Raw genomic sequence first — 17,472 nt, forward strand, 5'->3', positions numbered from 1 at the left:
GAATGGGTGAGTCTTTTCCTGAACTTTAAGATGGGTGTTGGCCCAAATTTCAATTTAGTCAGATTTAGAAAATCGAAAATTTCGTGTATATATAGTGTCGCGTGTAGGGGGTGTATTTCTGCGCCACTGGCAAGAACTGCCGTTCTCTGGTAAAAGTGGAGTGACAAACTTATTAGTTTTAATTCTAACCAATAGGAAAGAAGTTATGTGACTTTATAGACGAGCGGAACAAAAAAAAATGCTTATTTCTCGAGATGTGTGGTGGTGTGATGAACACGGTATGGTGAATGGCTAATTTTGATCTTACTGTATGTTTTTGGTGGTAGTAAAAACGATATTAGGTTTATTTTGAATTTTACATGGGGAACATTGACAAAATCGCAATTTTACCCTAAAAATAAAAAAAAATTAAATCACGTTTATCTTGCGTTTAACTCGCTACAACTCTGTTCGATTTTAATATTTTTTTCTGAAATTTTTATAGTACCTATATATTTCTTAGCTTTTTGAAGATAATGGTAGCTGTTTCAATCTGTTTCTATTATTATAATAAAAGTTATGAATTGTTTAAAGTAAAAGGTGAAGATTCCTGAATTGCAAAGTTTAATCGCAATAGTTGAGTGACAAAATTTGAAATTTAGCTTTTTCATCAAGTTTATGTTAAAATATGGAGCACAAAGAAAAAAATATTTTATAGAAAAAAAATGGTACAACTTTTAATTTTAAGAAAAACGTGATTTCATTTTTTTATTTTTAAGGTAAAATTGAGATTTTGACAATGGTCCTCCATTAAAATTCAAAATAAACCTCATTCACCACAACGTCGTCAAAATCCCGACAAATAAGAGTTTTTAGGGGGAGTGCCACTCGTCTATAAAGTCACATAACTTTTTTCCTATTGCATATTTTGACTTAAAATTTTCCATAAAACTTCTTGAATTATATTTTATTATTATTAGGTTAGGTTGTTACAAGTATGAAAAGATTGAATTAAAGGTTGAAGCGGGGGTTAAACCTATTTTTCATAAGCCAAGACCAGTGCCTTTTCTTTTTAAGGAGCAAATTGATAAAAAATTAGATGAATTAGTAGAAAAGGGGGTAATTTCATTAGTAGATATTGCGGATTGGGGTACACCTCTTGTGCCTGTCATAAAAGAGAATGGACAAATTCGTTTGTGTGCGGACTACAAGATAACAATAAATAGATTTTTAGAGGACTTTAAACATCCTTTACCGCGAATTGAAGAACTTTTTGTGGCTCTCCAAGGTGGTGAGTATTTCACAAAACTAGATTTGAAAAACGCATATAATAATTAGAAGTGAGTGATGAAACGAAATTGGTGTTATCTTGGAGTACTCATAGGGGTATTTATCAACTTCATAGGCTCCCCTATGGCACCAAACGAGCATGTGCCATTTTTCAAAAAACTATAGAAAAGGTATTACAAGGAGCCAGTGGAACTATAAATTTTATGGATGACATTGTAGTCACAGGGAAGAATAGGGGAGACCACTTAAAAAATTTGGAGGATGTATTTAGTAGGCACTATAAGGCTGGTTTTAGACTTAATTTAAAAAAGTGTAAGTTTTTTGAGCCTGAAATTAGATATTTAGGACACGTTATTAATAAAAATGGTCGTCATACAGATCCAGAAAAAGTTAAAGCTATAGTAGAGGTTCCTCGACCTACCAACGTAACAGAAATTAAGGCTTTTGTGGGAATGATTAACTATTATGCTCGTTGTCTCCCTAAATTGTCAATATTGTTAAGTCCATTATATAACTTGTTAAAGGCAAATACACCATTTAGATGGTCAAGCGAGTGTGAGAAATCTTTTAAACAAGCTAAAGAGGCTATATTATCAGGCCAGACGCTAGCATATTTTGATCCTGCGAAACCAATTAAATTGGTTTGTGACAGTTCAAATAAGGGACTGGGATGTGTGGTTTTACATATTTACCCAGATGGGTCAGAGAAACCCATTAGTTTCGCTTCAAGGTTATTAAGTAAAACAGAATCTAATTACATATTCAGTTATCCACAAAGAAGATCTTGCAATATTTTGGGGGGTCAAAATTTTTATCAATATTTGATAGGAAACAAGTTTGTTTTATGTTCAGATCACAAACCTCTTACACAAAAGGTAATTTTTGGGGAACACAAGAAACCCATTAGTTTCGCTTCAAGGTTATTAAGTAAGACAGAATCTAATTACATATTCAGTTATCCACAAAGAAGCTCTTGCAATATTTTGGGCAGTCAAAAATTTTATCAATATTTGATAGGAAACAAGTTTGTTTTATGTTCAGATCACAAACCTTCCCCAAAAGGTAATTTTTGGGGAACACAAAGGAATACCACAAATGGCTGCGGGGCGTCTTCAAAGATGGGCTTTTTTCTTGAGCGGATTTAATTACAGGTTTCAACATGTGAAGGGAAGTCAAAATGGGGGAGCAGATGGGCTCTCAAGGCTTCCTTTAGCTTCAGAGGGGGAAAATGACACAGCACAAGATTATTTTCATTTTTTGGTAGAAGACAAGGTACCAGTAAACGCTGAGATATTAGTTCGAGAAACACGAGTAGATAGAAACTTAGCGAAAGGTATATAGGTATGTAAGGGAAGGTTGGCCAGAGGAAGTAGAGGAATATTTACGGCCTTTTAAGAGGAGACATATTGAATTGAGTCTAGATAATGGTATGTTAATGTGGGGATTTAAGGTAATTGTACCGGAAAGGATAAGGAAGCAGTTATTAGAGGAAATACATGGGGCACACAATGGAATGGTTAAGATGAAGACACTTGCTAGACAGTATTTTTGGTGGCCACATCTGGATGAAGAAATTGAGGATTATGTAAAGAGTTGTGGAGCATGTATGACAAACGCAAGTAATCCAAATAAGACAGTATTGGTAAAGTTTGAAGAAGCCAAGGGAGTATTTGATAGAATTCACTAAGACTTCTTAGGACCAGTCAGAAAAAAGATGTTTTTGATCATAACAGACTCATTTTCAAAGTGGCCGGAAGTGTATATCATGGATAAAATAGATACCACAGCAACACTGCAAAGACTAAGAGATTGCTTTGCTAAGTAATGGGTTGCCAAATACTATAATATCGGATAATGGGCCCCAGTTAGTTATAGTGAAGAATTTGAAACATTTTGTAAAACGAATGGCATCATACATACGTCTGCTCCATATCATCCAGCAACTAATGGGGCTGCTGAAAACAGAGTAAAAACCTTTAAAAATGCCCTGAACAAGTTATTAATGGATAAAACTTCCGATTCAAAAGATTTATGGGTACTTATAAGTAAATATTTGTTTTCATACAGAAATACACCTAATTGCACTACGGGGGAGACCCCTTCACAACTACTGTTTGGTAGACATATTAAGACCCGTTTAGATTTTATGACTAGCTCTGCTAGAGAAAGGGCTAGGTTAAACCAGATTAAACATCACCATGGGGGTAGACAGGTAGTATTTGAAGAAGGGGAATTAGGAATTAGATTATACGAAATATTATAGAAATTTAAATAAACCTTCATGGGTCCAAGCTATAATTTTACGTCTCAAAGCTGAGCCAGTTAACTTATATCTGTAAGCCAGTTACAAATAGTAATTTATTATGGAAAAGACATGCAGATCAAATTATTAAGGTAGGGAAATTTTATGATGAAGTTAATCTTGATGTGGATAGGGAGACAGTTGTAGAGACAGGAATTTCAGGGTAATACCCAAAATGTAACTGGCTATCCGATATGGACGGGTATAGTAGGCGATACAAACAGACCTGATAGTTATAATAACAGTAATATTATAAGTCAAGAGGCTGACGTAGCGGGAGTGTCAGGAGTACAAACAGTTAGTTCGAAACCGCTAGAGAGTGACGCGAGTACATGTAATCCTAATGATAATGTAAACCTGGCTAGCTCTATACAGCCTGGTGCCCTTAAGGTTAGCTGTACAGTAGTTTCCACAAGACCTCATCGTATTATAAAACCTCCTAAAAGGCTTGATTTATAATGCTCTAATTTAAGGATGGAGAGGTGTAATATAGTGGTCACTATAGTGGGCTGGTAACCCTTGTAGGTTAAGGACTAAGGGCCGGTACTTTATGTCCCGGTTAAACCTTGGTTAGCTAACCGGGGTCATTGATTATAAATATTCCTCCGTATTAATCAATGCCGGGGTTTAATCGGGACAGAAATATATGCATAACATAGACATAAATGTAATTATACTTATTATTATAATCATAAATAATTATAATATTAATTATAATAGCATTTATTACAACGCAAGAGGCCCTAAGAGGTTTAACCGGGACATAAAGTACCGGCCCTAAGCCTAAGGCAGTGGTTGGGCAGAGGGCAGACAGTACCTATATTCTATGTCACCTGTCTGCCCTGTCATATATAGAATATATAATGAAGTTAACCTCATTGTAAAAGCATGTAAGGAAAACGTTTATAGCACGTTTAATAAATAAAGTATTTATACAGATAAGTCTTAATATATTACACAAATAGTTTTTATTTTTGTAGCAAATACCATTTAAATCTAAAACCGGTTCATTTGTTGATACGACTGCAACTCTCTCGCCTGTATTTATGCTCCACAAGCAGGGACCCGGACCGTACCGCTACGCTAAAAACAGAAAACTGAACCGAAACCGATATTTTTTAGTGGACCAGAACCGAAACTGAACCCTTATTTGATATTAAATATAATTTTTGAAACCGAACCGTAACGCTTAATTTTTCAAACGGTTTTATCGGTTTTTTTGCTTACAATATTGTTATTTTTGTTTTTGCTATAAGTTATGCAAACAATTTTGTAGTGTTTTCTACTTTTGTTAATAAATAAAAAATACATTTCAACATGTTTTATTATTTTTAAAATCAACTTAAAAACCATAAAAAACTATGTTATAATAATTTCTTTTTTTAATTCTGGTCAACAAATTTTTCTGAAGTTGTTGAGGAAAATAAAATTTTTTGTATTTCAGAATATTGTCAAATATTTTATTTAACTAAATTGATTGGAGAGGAAAGTCATCAATTTTATAATTTTTAAAACATTAATTGTCATTAATGTTACTGAATGTATTTTTTCGTAGCAACGAAGGGCATCTGACGTAATATACTTAACGACGGGCAATTATCAAAAATTATCGATTTAATTCAGATTTCTGTAGCTTTCTATTGGTCAGAATCTCCTATGAATGAAATAATCAGTAGTAATTACACAAGAGCTGTAAAATTCTATATTAATTTTAGAGATCCAAACTGTTCAAAACCAAAATTTTATTGTAATTTATTTATGTAAGTACAAATTAGTACAATTAAACACACAGTTTTTATAAATATTTTAGGGTTGAAAGTCATCACTTTTATAATTTTTAAAACATTAATTGTCATTAATGTCACTGAATGTATTTTTTCATAGCAACAAAGGGCATCTGACGTAATATACTTGACGACGGGAAATTATCAATTTAATTTAGATTTCTGTAGCTTTCTATTGGTCAGAATCTCCTATGAATGAAATAATCGCGCTAATTTCAATAAAACATGAACACAATAAGATAAATTTGAAATAAATTAGTAAATAATATCTAAATCTTAGTTTATTGCATGTAATATAATATAGGAAAGTGCAACTTTCGGAAACGAAAAGCGTGCGTGAAAGTGGCTCTTTTAGCACGGCCGTGGAAAAAAATTTATATAGAGAAATTACACCATATATTATTTACTTTTCAGACTGTGAAATTGAAAAATTTGAAGGAACCGAAAAAACCGTTTGGACCGAAAAAATTGGTCAGAACCGAAGCGAAATATTTTAACAAAACCGGAACCGGACAGGACCTAAAATTTTGAATTTTACTAGAACCGGAACCGGACTGGAACCTTTTATTTCATTTCGGCCCGGGTCCCTGTCCACAAGACTACGCATTTCATGGATTCCTCATAAGCTGCAACATAGTCCTGCTGATTTAAAATAAACCAGAATTTAGATAATAACATTTACCTCCTTCCGCCTTTAAACGTGTGTGTGGTATTACAAACTACTTTCCCATCACTTGTTTTATTAAGGGTAAACACGGAATGTCTAGTATGAGATACTACGTTATTTGGTCGAGAAGAAACAAGGAGTTGTTTAAGCGAGCTATTATTTCATACCAATAAATGGTGGTGCATTTAGAGGTAGAGTGTTTCTTTTATAGTCACTTCTGTAGTCTTTCAAACAGCCACAAAGAAAAGAATTAAGTTTACATATATGATACGAGCCCCACATGGAATACCATCTTCAGTTGTTGGAGGAATGAGCGCTATTGACACCACGGGTGACATATCGCCAGGAACTGAGAGGGTACATTCAGGTACTTGGATATTGCGAGCATCATACTTGAATACACTTCCCGTTTGTGTGCCTATATAAAACAGATTTGGATCCGTACTATCCCAGCACATTGACCACAATTGCATACCTACTTAGCATTGAGGAGAAAACTACTACATTGCTGCGGATATCTACGATTCTAAAACTTTTATTCATCGACGCCGTTGATACCCAACGGATAATATGATGAAAACGTACATCTTAAATTTGCTGGCTATGAAGAGGAATGAAAGCAAGTGGTTTGTACGTTGACATATCAACTTTCTTAATACCAAAAGCTGAAAATAAGTCGATAGGTGACTTAGACGACGCTATTATTAAATATATTGAGTATTGGTGTCGAAAACTCTACATCCGCAAATTTCCATAGATTTGTCGGTATACAGTTTGATCGGCCGTTTATCCGGTTCATATTTTTTGTTGTACGTCCCAGGAACATTGTTCTTGATTTTTTACTTAATTCAACAATTTGTATTCTTACTTAAACTACTTATTTCCTGTTTTAAAACTCCTTCCCGTGTTACATAGTTGGCTAAATCTACTTGAAGTCTATTTTTTTCTTCTGCTGTTAAATATAATCGTTCTTTCATTGTTTCTAGTTAAGAATTATCAACTGCGATGAGTTTCTTAGCATATATTGGTCTTATTTCCGATTTGCCCCTTGCTTTTTAATTTAGTAATGGACAAAATCATAGAAAACATTAAAGGTACTGGAAAAGGATATAAGATGGCGGAAAAACAAATCAAAATCCTCTGTTATGCTGACGACGCAATCTTATAAACACCTATAACGAGGATAACCTACAGCGAATGGCACAAACTTTCAATACAGTGGCGAAGAACTATAACATGAAAATATCAACAGCCAAGACAAAATCCCTGGTAGTGTCAAGTGAACCAGTAAGATGCAAATTAGTAATTAACAACGAACTAATTGAACAAGTCTCGAGATTCTAATATCTGGAAATCGAAATATGTAGTTATGGAGATGTTAAACACAGCGTCTGAAAGCAAGCAAATAAAGCCAATTACGTGCCAGGATGTCTGAGGGATGTCATCTGCGGAGAAACAAAGATATGAGGCTGGAAGGGAAAGTACGCATATACAAATCATGTGTAAGACCAATCATGACGTACGCGATAGAAACAAGATGTGACACAGCAGAAACCAAGAGGATACTGAGAACATCAGAAATGAGAACGCTGAGGTCAATAACTGGGAAAACACTGAGAGACAGAATACCGAACGACAGAATAAGAGATCTATGTAACATACAAGATATAGTACGGTGGAGAAGACAGAGACGACGTGAGTGGAATCAGCATGTAACGAGAATGGACAGCGAGAGAATAGCCCGTATAGCCAGGGATTCGAAACCAACAGGCAAGAGACCAATAGGAAGGCCCTTTAAAAGGTGGCGAGATAGCTGGCAGTCAACATCACAGCTACGAATACAAGCTCAAAATCGGTAAGGAACAGGTCAATAGGCCTATTAAAAGAAGAAGATTTCCGATTTGCTGGCAGGTTTCTTACATGTGGGACATGACTTTTGTTGTCGAGTATCCAACCAGCTGTATACACACTTATAGCAGAAAACAGGGCCACAATTTAACGCGCATATTTAACGATCTCCTGAATTTATGATTTAGAGTTTTTAACTCTCGCGTATTTTACATTGTTATTGTGTCTAACTTATTGTCTAAAAGCTACATGTTTCGCAAACGCTTATTATTAATTAAGTTTATTAATACTAAAGAAAATATCCTTGGTTCATGTTCTAATTAGTGACCTTTAAACTGTAACAGTAATATCGTGTTGAGTGTCGTGCAATAGTGTAAATTTTACATTAAATCGGCAGTTTAAATGTAAGAGATTTACGCTAAAACTTTGACCAGATCTTAATTTAGTTGTTATAGTACCAAAGTTAAATTACATATAAATTTTTAATGCTTGTATTCTTTACTTCCCACATTAATGAGTGGTCCTGCGAATTGTAATAATTTATTACATTGCTTATTACTAAGTATTTTCTATGGGAAATAAGCCACAATTTTCATTTTGTATTTTGACAACGAAACCCGATTTGGGCTTCGAAACGTTATTAAATTCATTTTTTAGTAAAATTGTGGCTTATGGACCAAGAGCTATACATATCTGACATTAATTCAGTTTTGTCAAATCTTCGTCATACATCAAGTTCTTCGCTGTCAAGTGTGAGTGACACAAGTTATTATAGGTTTGTTCCAGCATCAGTTTCAAACGGTTTGAAACCATCAGCGAATAGTGGACCAGCGCGAGTAGAGGGGATAGCACTGGTGACGTATTGTTTTCTCACTGACCAACTGTTTGCTGACGGTTTTTGACTAGTTTGACTGTTTGCTAGAACAAACCTATTATATAATATATATCATATTCATAAATACAAGTATAAATTTTGATACGACTTCAATTTCATTTTATCCTTTTTTTTCTATGATTATTTAATTTGAAAACATTAATTTAAATAATTTAAATGAAAAAAATGATTCCCAGAATAAAAAATATTATTTTTTATTATGTTGTTGAAAATTTCGACTATATCTCAACCTAGATAATAATGACAGAATTAAATATGTAAAATGTTAATAAATAAAAATTTCTTTAAATACCGTAGGTAGATTTATTCCTGTCTCTTTCCGCTAGTCTACTCTACCGCTATCTTTCTGTTATAACTAATATATTACTGGAATACCCTACGCCTACAACTTTAATTTGATCTGGCTGATGACTGCAACCGAGTTAATGTCTGGCAAATTAATTTTGCATTTATTTATGTGTTAATAATATAATATTAAAATTACAGACATACTAAAATGATTTAAATTTTTCTATTATTATTTATAATAAATAGCGTCTGGCGCGCATTTAGCAACCACAGAAATGTCTGGCAATTATAATTCATGTTTCTAATAATGTTTAAAAAGTAATGACAAAAAAAAATTTCGTCTAAAACTAATTTCAAATATATTTACCTGTATCTTTTGTTTGTCTTATTTCTTAACATAGCCAGCGTACGTTCTGCTGAAAATATATAGGTATCATTTTAAACGATTTTAAATCCATCTGGCTGGTGACTGCAACCGAGTTAATGTCTGGCAAATTAATTTTGCATTTATTTATGTGTTAATAATATAATATTAAAATTACAGACATACTAAAATGATTTAAATTTTTCTCTTATTATTTATAATAAATAGCGTCTGGCGCATATTTAGCAACCACAGAAATGTCTGGCAATTTTAATTCATGTTTCTGATAATGTTTAAAAAGTAATGGCAAAAAAAATTTTCGTCTTAAACTAATTTCAAATTTATTTACCTGTATCTTTTGTTTGTCTTATTTCTTAACATAGCCAGCGTACGTTCTGCTGAAAATATATAGGTATCATTTTAAACGATTTTAAATCCATCTGGCTGGTGACTGCAACCGAGTTAATGTCTGGCAAATTAATTTTGCATTTATTTATGTGTTAATAATATAATATTAAAATTACAGACATACTAAAATGATTTAAAATTTTCTCTTATTATTTATAGTAAATAGCGTCTGGCGCACATTTAGCAACCACAGAAATGTCTGGAAATTTTAATTCATGTTTCTGATAATGTTAAAAAAATTTTCGTCTTAAACTAATTTCAAATTAATTTACCTGTATCTTTTGTTTGTCTTATTTCTTAACACAGCCAGCGATCGTTTTGCTGAAAATACACATTATTTTTATGATTTTAAATCCATCTGGCTTGTGAATGCAACCGAATTAATGTCTGGCAAATTAATTTTGCATTTATTTATATGTTAATAATATAATATTAAAATTACAGACATACTAAAATGATTTAAATTTTTCTATTATTTATAATAAATAGCGTCTGGCGCACATTTAGCAACCACAGAAATGTCTGGCAATTATAATTCATGTTTCTAATAATGTTTAAAAAGTAATGACAAAAAAATTTTTCGTCTTAAACTAATTTCAAATATATTTACCTGTATATTTTGTTTGTCTTATTTCTTAACACAGCCAGCGTACGTTTTGATGAAAATATATATCATTTTAAACGATTTTAAATCCATCTGGCTGATGACTGCAACCGAGTTAGTCTGGTAAATTAATTTTGCGTTTATTTATGTGTTAATAATATAATATTAAAATTACAGACATACTAAAATGATTTAAATTTTTCTAGTATTATTTATAATACATAGCGTCTGGCGCGCATTTAGCAACCACAGAAATGTCTGGCAATTGTAATTCATGTTTCTGATAATGTTTAAAAAGTAATGGCAAAAAAAATGTTCGTCTTAAAATAATTTTAAATTCGGTATATTTACCTGTACAGGTGTGCTGAGCGGTAATGAACGCAACCTGTTTCAGTAGCCAGATGGCCGGGAAGGTGTTCGAGGATTCATAGGGAATAATATATTAAAGAATCAGCTGTCTTAAAATAGTTGCTCGAAAACGTTGATAGCCATTTAGACTATAGCGTCCGACACGTATTTAGCAACCACAGAAATGTCTGGCAATTATAATTCATATTTCTAAGAATGTTTTACAATGGCAAAAAAATTTTTCGTCTTAAAATAATTTTAAATTCGATATATTTACCTGTACAGGTGTGCTGAGCGGTAATGAACGCAACCTGTTTCAGTAGCCAGATGGCCAGGAAGGTGTTCGAGGATTCATAGGGAATAATATATTAAAGAATCAGCTGTCTTAAAATAGTTGCTCGAAAACGTTGATAGCCATTTAGACTATAGCGTCTGACAAGTATTTAGCAACCACAGAAATGTCTGGCAATTATAATTCATATTTCTAAGAATGTTTTACAAGTAATGGCAAAAAAATTTTTCGCCTTAAAATAATTTTAAATTCGATATATTTACCTGTACAGGTGCGCTGCGCAGTAATGAACGCAACCTATCTCAGTAGCCAGATGGCCGGTAAGGTGTTCTAGGATACATAGGGAATAATATATTAAAGAATCAGCTGTCTTAAAATAGTTGCTCGAAAACATTGAATAACAGACCATTATTTCCCATAGAAAATACTTAATTATAAAAATGCCACAAGAAAATAGCTTCAGAACAACATTGCTTATTACGCTTGAAATGGTGGTAAGATTGCCATCCTAATTTATTGTTCATGTTCTTACATTTTTGTTGAATAAATCTTCCATTATTTATCTTAACCATTTTTGTTGGTGATTAAAGTGGATGGTAAATTATCTTTTACCAGTCTGTAATGGACGGGCTATGTATTGAGGATCGAAGAAAACGGGCTTCCAAAAACATTGTTGAATGCCAGAATGCAGAAGAAAACTATTGTGAGACAAAGAAAGCGATAGAGGATGAAGCGGATGAGTACGCAAGATATCTCCTTGTCAGTAGATCGTGGAGGAGAATTTCTACAGATCGTATCCAATGGAGAGGCTTGCTGAGTGAGGCCAGAAGAGACAGAATTACAGGCAATAAAAAACATGCATTTTTTATAACTTATATTTGATTTAAAATGATAATAATAAAAATCTTAGACAAACTTTAAAAAATCCATTTTGCGTTGCGTTAAGGATACCAAATAGTTCTCGTTATTGTAGCAAATACCATTTAAGTCTAATACCGCATCATTTGTTGATACGACCGCAACTCTCTCGCCTGTATTTATGCTCCACAAGACTATGCATTTCATGGATTCCTCATAAGCTGCAACATAGTCCTGCTGATTTGAAATAAAACAGGATTTAGATAGCAGCATTTGCATTCTTCCACCTAGAAACGTGTGTGTTGTATTACAAACTACTTCTCCCTCACTTGTTTTGTTGAGCGTAAATACAGAATGTCTAGTATGAGAAACTACGTTATTTGGTCGAGAAGAAACAAGGAGTTGTTTAAGCGAGCTATTATATTTCATACTAATAAATGGTCCACTTAGAGGTAGAGTGTCTCTTTTATAGTCATTTCTGCAGTCTTCAAACAGCCACAAAGAATTAAGTTTACACAAGATAAGAGCCCCACATGGAATACCGTCTTCAGTTGTTGGAGGAATGGACGCTATTGACACTACGGGTGACATATCGCCAGGAACTGAGAGAGTAGATACCGGTTCTTGGACATTGCGAACGTCATACTTGAATGCACTTCCCGTTTGTGTGCCTATATAAAACAGATTTGGGTCCGTACTATCCCAGCACGTTGACCACAAGGGCATACTTAGCATTGAGGAGGAAATTACTACATTGCTGTGGATATCTACGATTCTAAAACTTTTATCCATGGACGCCGTTAATACCCAACGGTTAATAGGATGAAAATGTACATCTCTAATCTGCTGGCTATGAAGAGGAATGAAAGCAAGTGGTTTATACGTTGACATGTCAACTTTCTTAATACCAAAACCTGAAAATAAATCGATAGGAGACTTAGACGACGCTATTATTAAATCTATTTGAGTATTGGTGTCGAAAACTCTACATCCGCTATGTCGGCAAATTTCCATGGATTTGTCGGTATACAGTTTGATCGGCCGTTTTTCCGGTTCATATTTTTTGTTGTACATACTGTCCGAGCAACCTTGTATTCGATTTTTACTTAATTCAACAATTTGTGTTCTTAAACTACTTATTTCCTGTTTTAAAACTCCTTCCCGAGTTACATAGTTGGCTAAATCTACTTGAAGTCTATTTTTTTCTTCTGTTGTTAAATATAATCGTTCTTTCATTATTTCTAGTTCAGAATTATCAATTGCGATGAGTTTCTTAGCGTATATTAGTCTTATTTCCGATTTGCTGGCAGGTTTCTTACATGTGGGACATGACTTTTGTTGTTGAGTATCCAACCACCTGTATACACACTTATAACAGAAAACATGGCCACACTTTAATGCACATATTCGCCGATCTCCTGAATTAGTCCAATTGTCTAAACAAATAGGACACAAAGATCCGTCATCATCATCATCAGTATTTTTGGTAAGCTCTGTTTCAACATTAGTTTCGCCTGTGGGTTTGACTAGGTTTTGATCACAACTGTTCCCAGATAAACTGTCAATAGACAGTGTCATGTCATCGTCATCGTCAGCATCTAAAAAAAAAACCATTTTATTAGTTTAGAGTCATGTTTTAAAAAATCGAAAATATAAAGTTGGAACTCCAAGAAATGAAGGTATGACAGATACATTCGCTTGCAACAATGCATAGCAGTGTTGGCAAAAACCAAAAAGACAAAAAAAAACAGGTTTTTTCGTTTAAACCAGGTTTAGTTGATACAACGTATTCTACAAAGTATTATAAAAAATTAATAAACCATTTTATAAAATAATAGTAATAAACAATGAAAAACAAATATTAATAAAACTTTTATTTTTATTTACACACCCAAAAGCGATCTCCATCAGGACTGGTTTTGAGTTATTTTATTTTTGTTAAGATACAAAATGAAGAAAAATTATTTAAATATTACTATGACTTTGTTTTTAAACCAGGAGGAGTAAACTAAAAAGACAGATTCACATCCAAGAGAGTCACTATAGTTAATTGGCTTTCATTTGTCAAGTAACGACGCCTGATTCGTGGAATTTTCGTGTCGTCGCGGCTTGTTATTGGTTAAAAATTCATTTATAACAAGCGCCTGAAACTGGCGTCGTTACTCATCTTGAAAGCGAATGAACTATAGAACAATCACCAAATACATCTTCTTTTCTGGTTGATCATATCGGCCTTCAACGGCAATCCGTAATTATTTTAACGTGTGATCCAAAATTATTGTCACCATAGGTGGTCCTGAACGACAGAGATACAGTGAATGTCCATTATTAATTCAGATATAATTTCCAGTTTACGTCAACTTTGACAGATACTTGTCAGTGTACGTACGTCAACTTAAAAAACACTATAATTGAACATAAAAAGTAGAATGTAGAATGCAGAAAATGGGGCGGCCAATAGAGCCTGATACACTGCGACCTTTGCAGATCTATTGTGCTTCCCCCTTCCTTTAAAGCACTTCATCTAGCTTGGTCTTCTTAATGAGACTCAACAGCCTTGATAGTGGCCTTTTCATGTAGCCTTGTGCTTCCGGTTTTTCCTCCCCGAGTTCTAGAAACCGCACTCGTGCGAGACCTTCGCAATGACACAAAACGTGTAGAGCGGTTTCCTCTTCTTCCAGACAGAACCGACAGGTGTCCTCTTCTGTCAGGCCTATGAAACTCAAGTGTCTATTGAGTCTACAGTGTCCAGTCAGCAGACCCACTATCATTCTGACGCAAAAGTAAGACTGCTGTAAATTTAGCCTAATGTCCTTTAATGAACTGTTTGGCCTGTCTCTGTCCTGGGTAGTTGCTCCACCATTCAAAAGACGTCTGTTGCACCCAATTATTGTTGAACATAAAAAGTAGCAGAGGAAGCAAAATTTTAACTTTATACGAATTAAAAGGTCTTGAGATTCGGTATTTTTTCAACGTGGTTTCAATCTTTATTCTTTGTTTGGAAAAGTGATCATAACAACACTGAATATAGCCGCAGTTGGCCGTGACGTTACACTCCGGCGGTCTTTCAGATTAAAACAAGACATAAGTAATTTTTTGCATGGATATCTTTGATCCCAATAATTGTGGATCGCCCGTTATTATACTAATAGGTCGCTAAAGAGTTGTAACACAACTGTTTTTTATATAAAAGCAGACTAAAAATCTAAAAATTAAACGAATAACGCAGAAAACAAATAAACGCTGATATAACTTAATTAACCTGTGATATGCCAATAGTGTCAAAGTTTCATAAATGTCATTAGTGTCAAAATTTCAACACAATGGAGTAAACTTTCCTGAGGTTGGACCAATTATAACAAGCATTACGACGCGGTAAATTTGAATTACTCCTCGTGGTTTAAAAACAGAGCATAGTGTAAAATTACAGTTGTTTTAAATATTAGAATAATTTAAAATACATTAATTTAAAAATTTAAATATCAAATTGGTATTCGTAGTATATTGAGCCGTAGTTTTCATTCTTAGAATAATTTCAAAACATAGAGAGAAAGAAATCAATAAAAAACCATGTTTATTTCTTAAAAAACCAGTTGGTTGTTTAAACCTTGTTTTAAACGAAGGTTTCAAGCATGTTGGTTTAAACCTGCCAACTCTGAAGCCTATTCCTTGCCTTGAGTAGGTCAATGCTGCGCCCTGTTTAGTAAATTTAGTGTTATTGTTAAATAGTGTTATTTAGTATTATTAAACTTAGTAGCATTTAAAGAAGTAACAATAAATATTACATCGCCTTAATTTTCCAAATATTTCTTTCGAAATTAAAAAAAAATTCAAATTATTATCGACCAAAATAATCATTGCATGTTTCTAACTCCCATTTCAGAGAAAGAAATAAGCCATGTAATAACTTAAAAATTTGTTTTATCAGATGTTTCTGTTCCTCTCTCTTTTGTAGTTAATGCTTGTTACAGGCAAGGTGAATTTCCTCAAAGTTTAAAATTAGAAATTGTTCAGCCACTACATAAAAAGGTGATGCTACAAAGATGGAGAACTATAGATCAAGTCTTCTTCCATCATTCTTAAAAATATTCGAAAAAGCGATGCATTCCAGACTACAAACAACTTTTCAGACAACACTGTCGCTACAAAGTTAACCACAGGAACACATTCAGGAAGAAGCAGAGGCTGACCGGGAATTTGGTGGTTAGATGGAGTTGAAACCTATTTAAGGATATTAAAAATCAGAAGATGGCAACAGATCACAAGTAACAAACCAAACAGAATGATAACGAATCTTAGAGCAGGCCAGGATCTACAAAGAGTTGTCGAGTAAAAGATGATGATGATGAAAAAAAAAAAAAAAAGAAAAAGAAATAGGTAGGTACATATATTGTTATGCTCTACTTTATCTCTTTATTTTGATTCATTAGCAAATTCTTAATTTAATTAATTATTCAATTACTTTAATCACTGCCTATGTAAAACAAAACTAAAATCCAATTAAATATTCCAATAAATTGTATTCTCAGGGCTAATTTTGTATTTGATACAATACCTATGATTTGTGGCTTCTAGTATTTCTAGTTGCTTACTTCTTCCAGGATGGAACAGGGAAATTAAAAACATTCAATATCATATAAATGTAATATATTATTCATTTACCAAATAAGCCGTGTACATATGATTTAAAAAATACTAAATTTAACTTTGTTGCAACAATTTCTTACTTAATAAATCAAACTTTAATTCTGATATCTTTTTGTTTTAACAAACAAAAATTATTTAAACAAATTATTATTTTCTATTATCATTTAATAAAATTTACTTTTATTCATTTGAATTGAATTCTTAAATTTGAAATGACTAACTGTGTTATAGTAATGTTCAATAAACAAATAAGCAAATATGGTTTTGATATAAACAAATTCTCTCCATTCCGACAAATGATTTGACTTAGCTTTTTGTTTCTTCTCTTCCTCTTTTTCCGGATTGCGTGGTCCTCGATTCTCCCAACGTACTCTCTGGATGTTGCGAAAAGGTCCCTCTCATCCAAACTGCTTCCAAAACAACACACAGGACTTGCTCGAATTCTCTTACTCAATTTTCTCCTTGCTCGATATCTTGTGCAAATAGATATCAATCAGCTACTCGTTCTAGACAAAAACAAAGGAATCTCCCTCGGACCAGGAAAATTAACTTTTCAACCGGTCTGCTCGCAAAGGCCGATCACACCACTTTACACTGATTTCTCACTTTTGAAAACTCGACTGCTCTCCTCAGATATCCATTATACCGTGACCCTCTCCTCTCTCGCAAATTCAGACTCCGACTTTCTTATCCCTTCTACCGATCTTTTCTACCCAATCAAAAACAAGCCTCTCAAAAAAACCTTTCATACCCATTTCTCAAGAACCAAATATTTTTCTATATAACTTTCCAATTTGTCAAATTTTAAGAAATATAATACTTAGTTTTATTTCTACATACTACTTTTACTTCTAAAAACTAAAACAATGTATTTACAATCATTAAACCTTCCCAGAAA

General features: G+C 33.3%; 1 protein-coding gene and 1 pseudogene across 1 annotated transcript; both read right to left on the reverse strand.

Moving 5' to 3' along the window:
• Positions 1-386: 386 nt before the first annotated feature.
• On the reverse strand, positions 387-11,641 carry LOC126890109 (uncharacterized; annotated as a pseudogene).
• Positions 11,642-11,928: 287 nt separating this feature from the next.
• On the reverse strand, positions 11,929-13,521 carry LOC126890059 (E3 ubiquitin-protein ligase RFWD3-like). The gene has a single exon (XM_050658886.1). It carries the CDS (start codon positions 13,503-13,505, stop codon positions 11,976-11,978), a length of 1,530 nt encoding a protein of 509 aa, XP_050514843.1. The 5' UTR covers positions 13,506-13,521; the 3' UTR covers positions 11,929-11,975.
• Positions 13,522-17,472: the final 3,951 nt, after the last annotated feature.

The sequence above is a fragment of the Diabrotica virgifera genome, chromosome 8 (genome assembly GCF_917563875.1).
Source record: "Diabrotica virgifera virgifera chromosome 8, PGI_DIABVI_V3a".
NCBI lineage: Eukaryota > Metazoa > Arthropoda > Insecta > Coleoptera > Chrysomelidae > Diabrotica > Diabrotica virgifera.

Excerpts from the sequence above, each read along its gene's own strand:
- LOC126890059 (XM_050658886.1), bottom strand. The coding sequence starts at position 13,505 with ATGACACTGTCTATTGACAGTTTATCTGGGAACAGTTGTGATCAAAAC.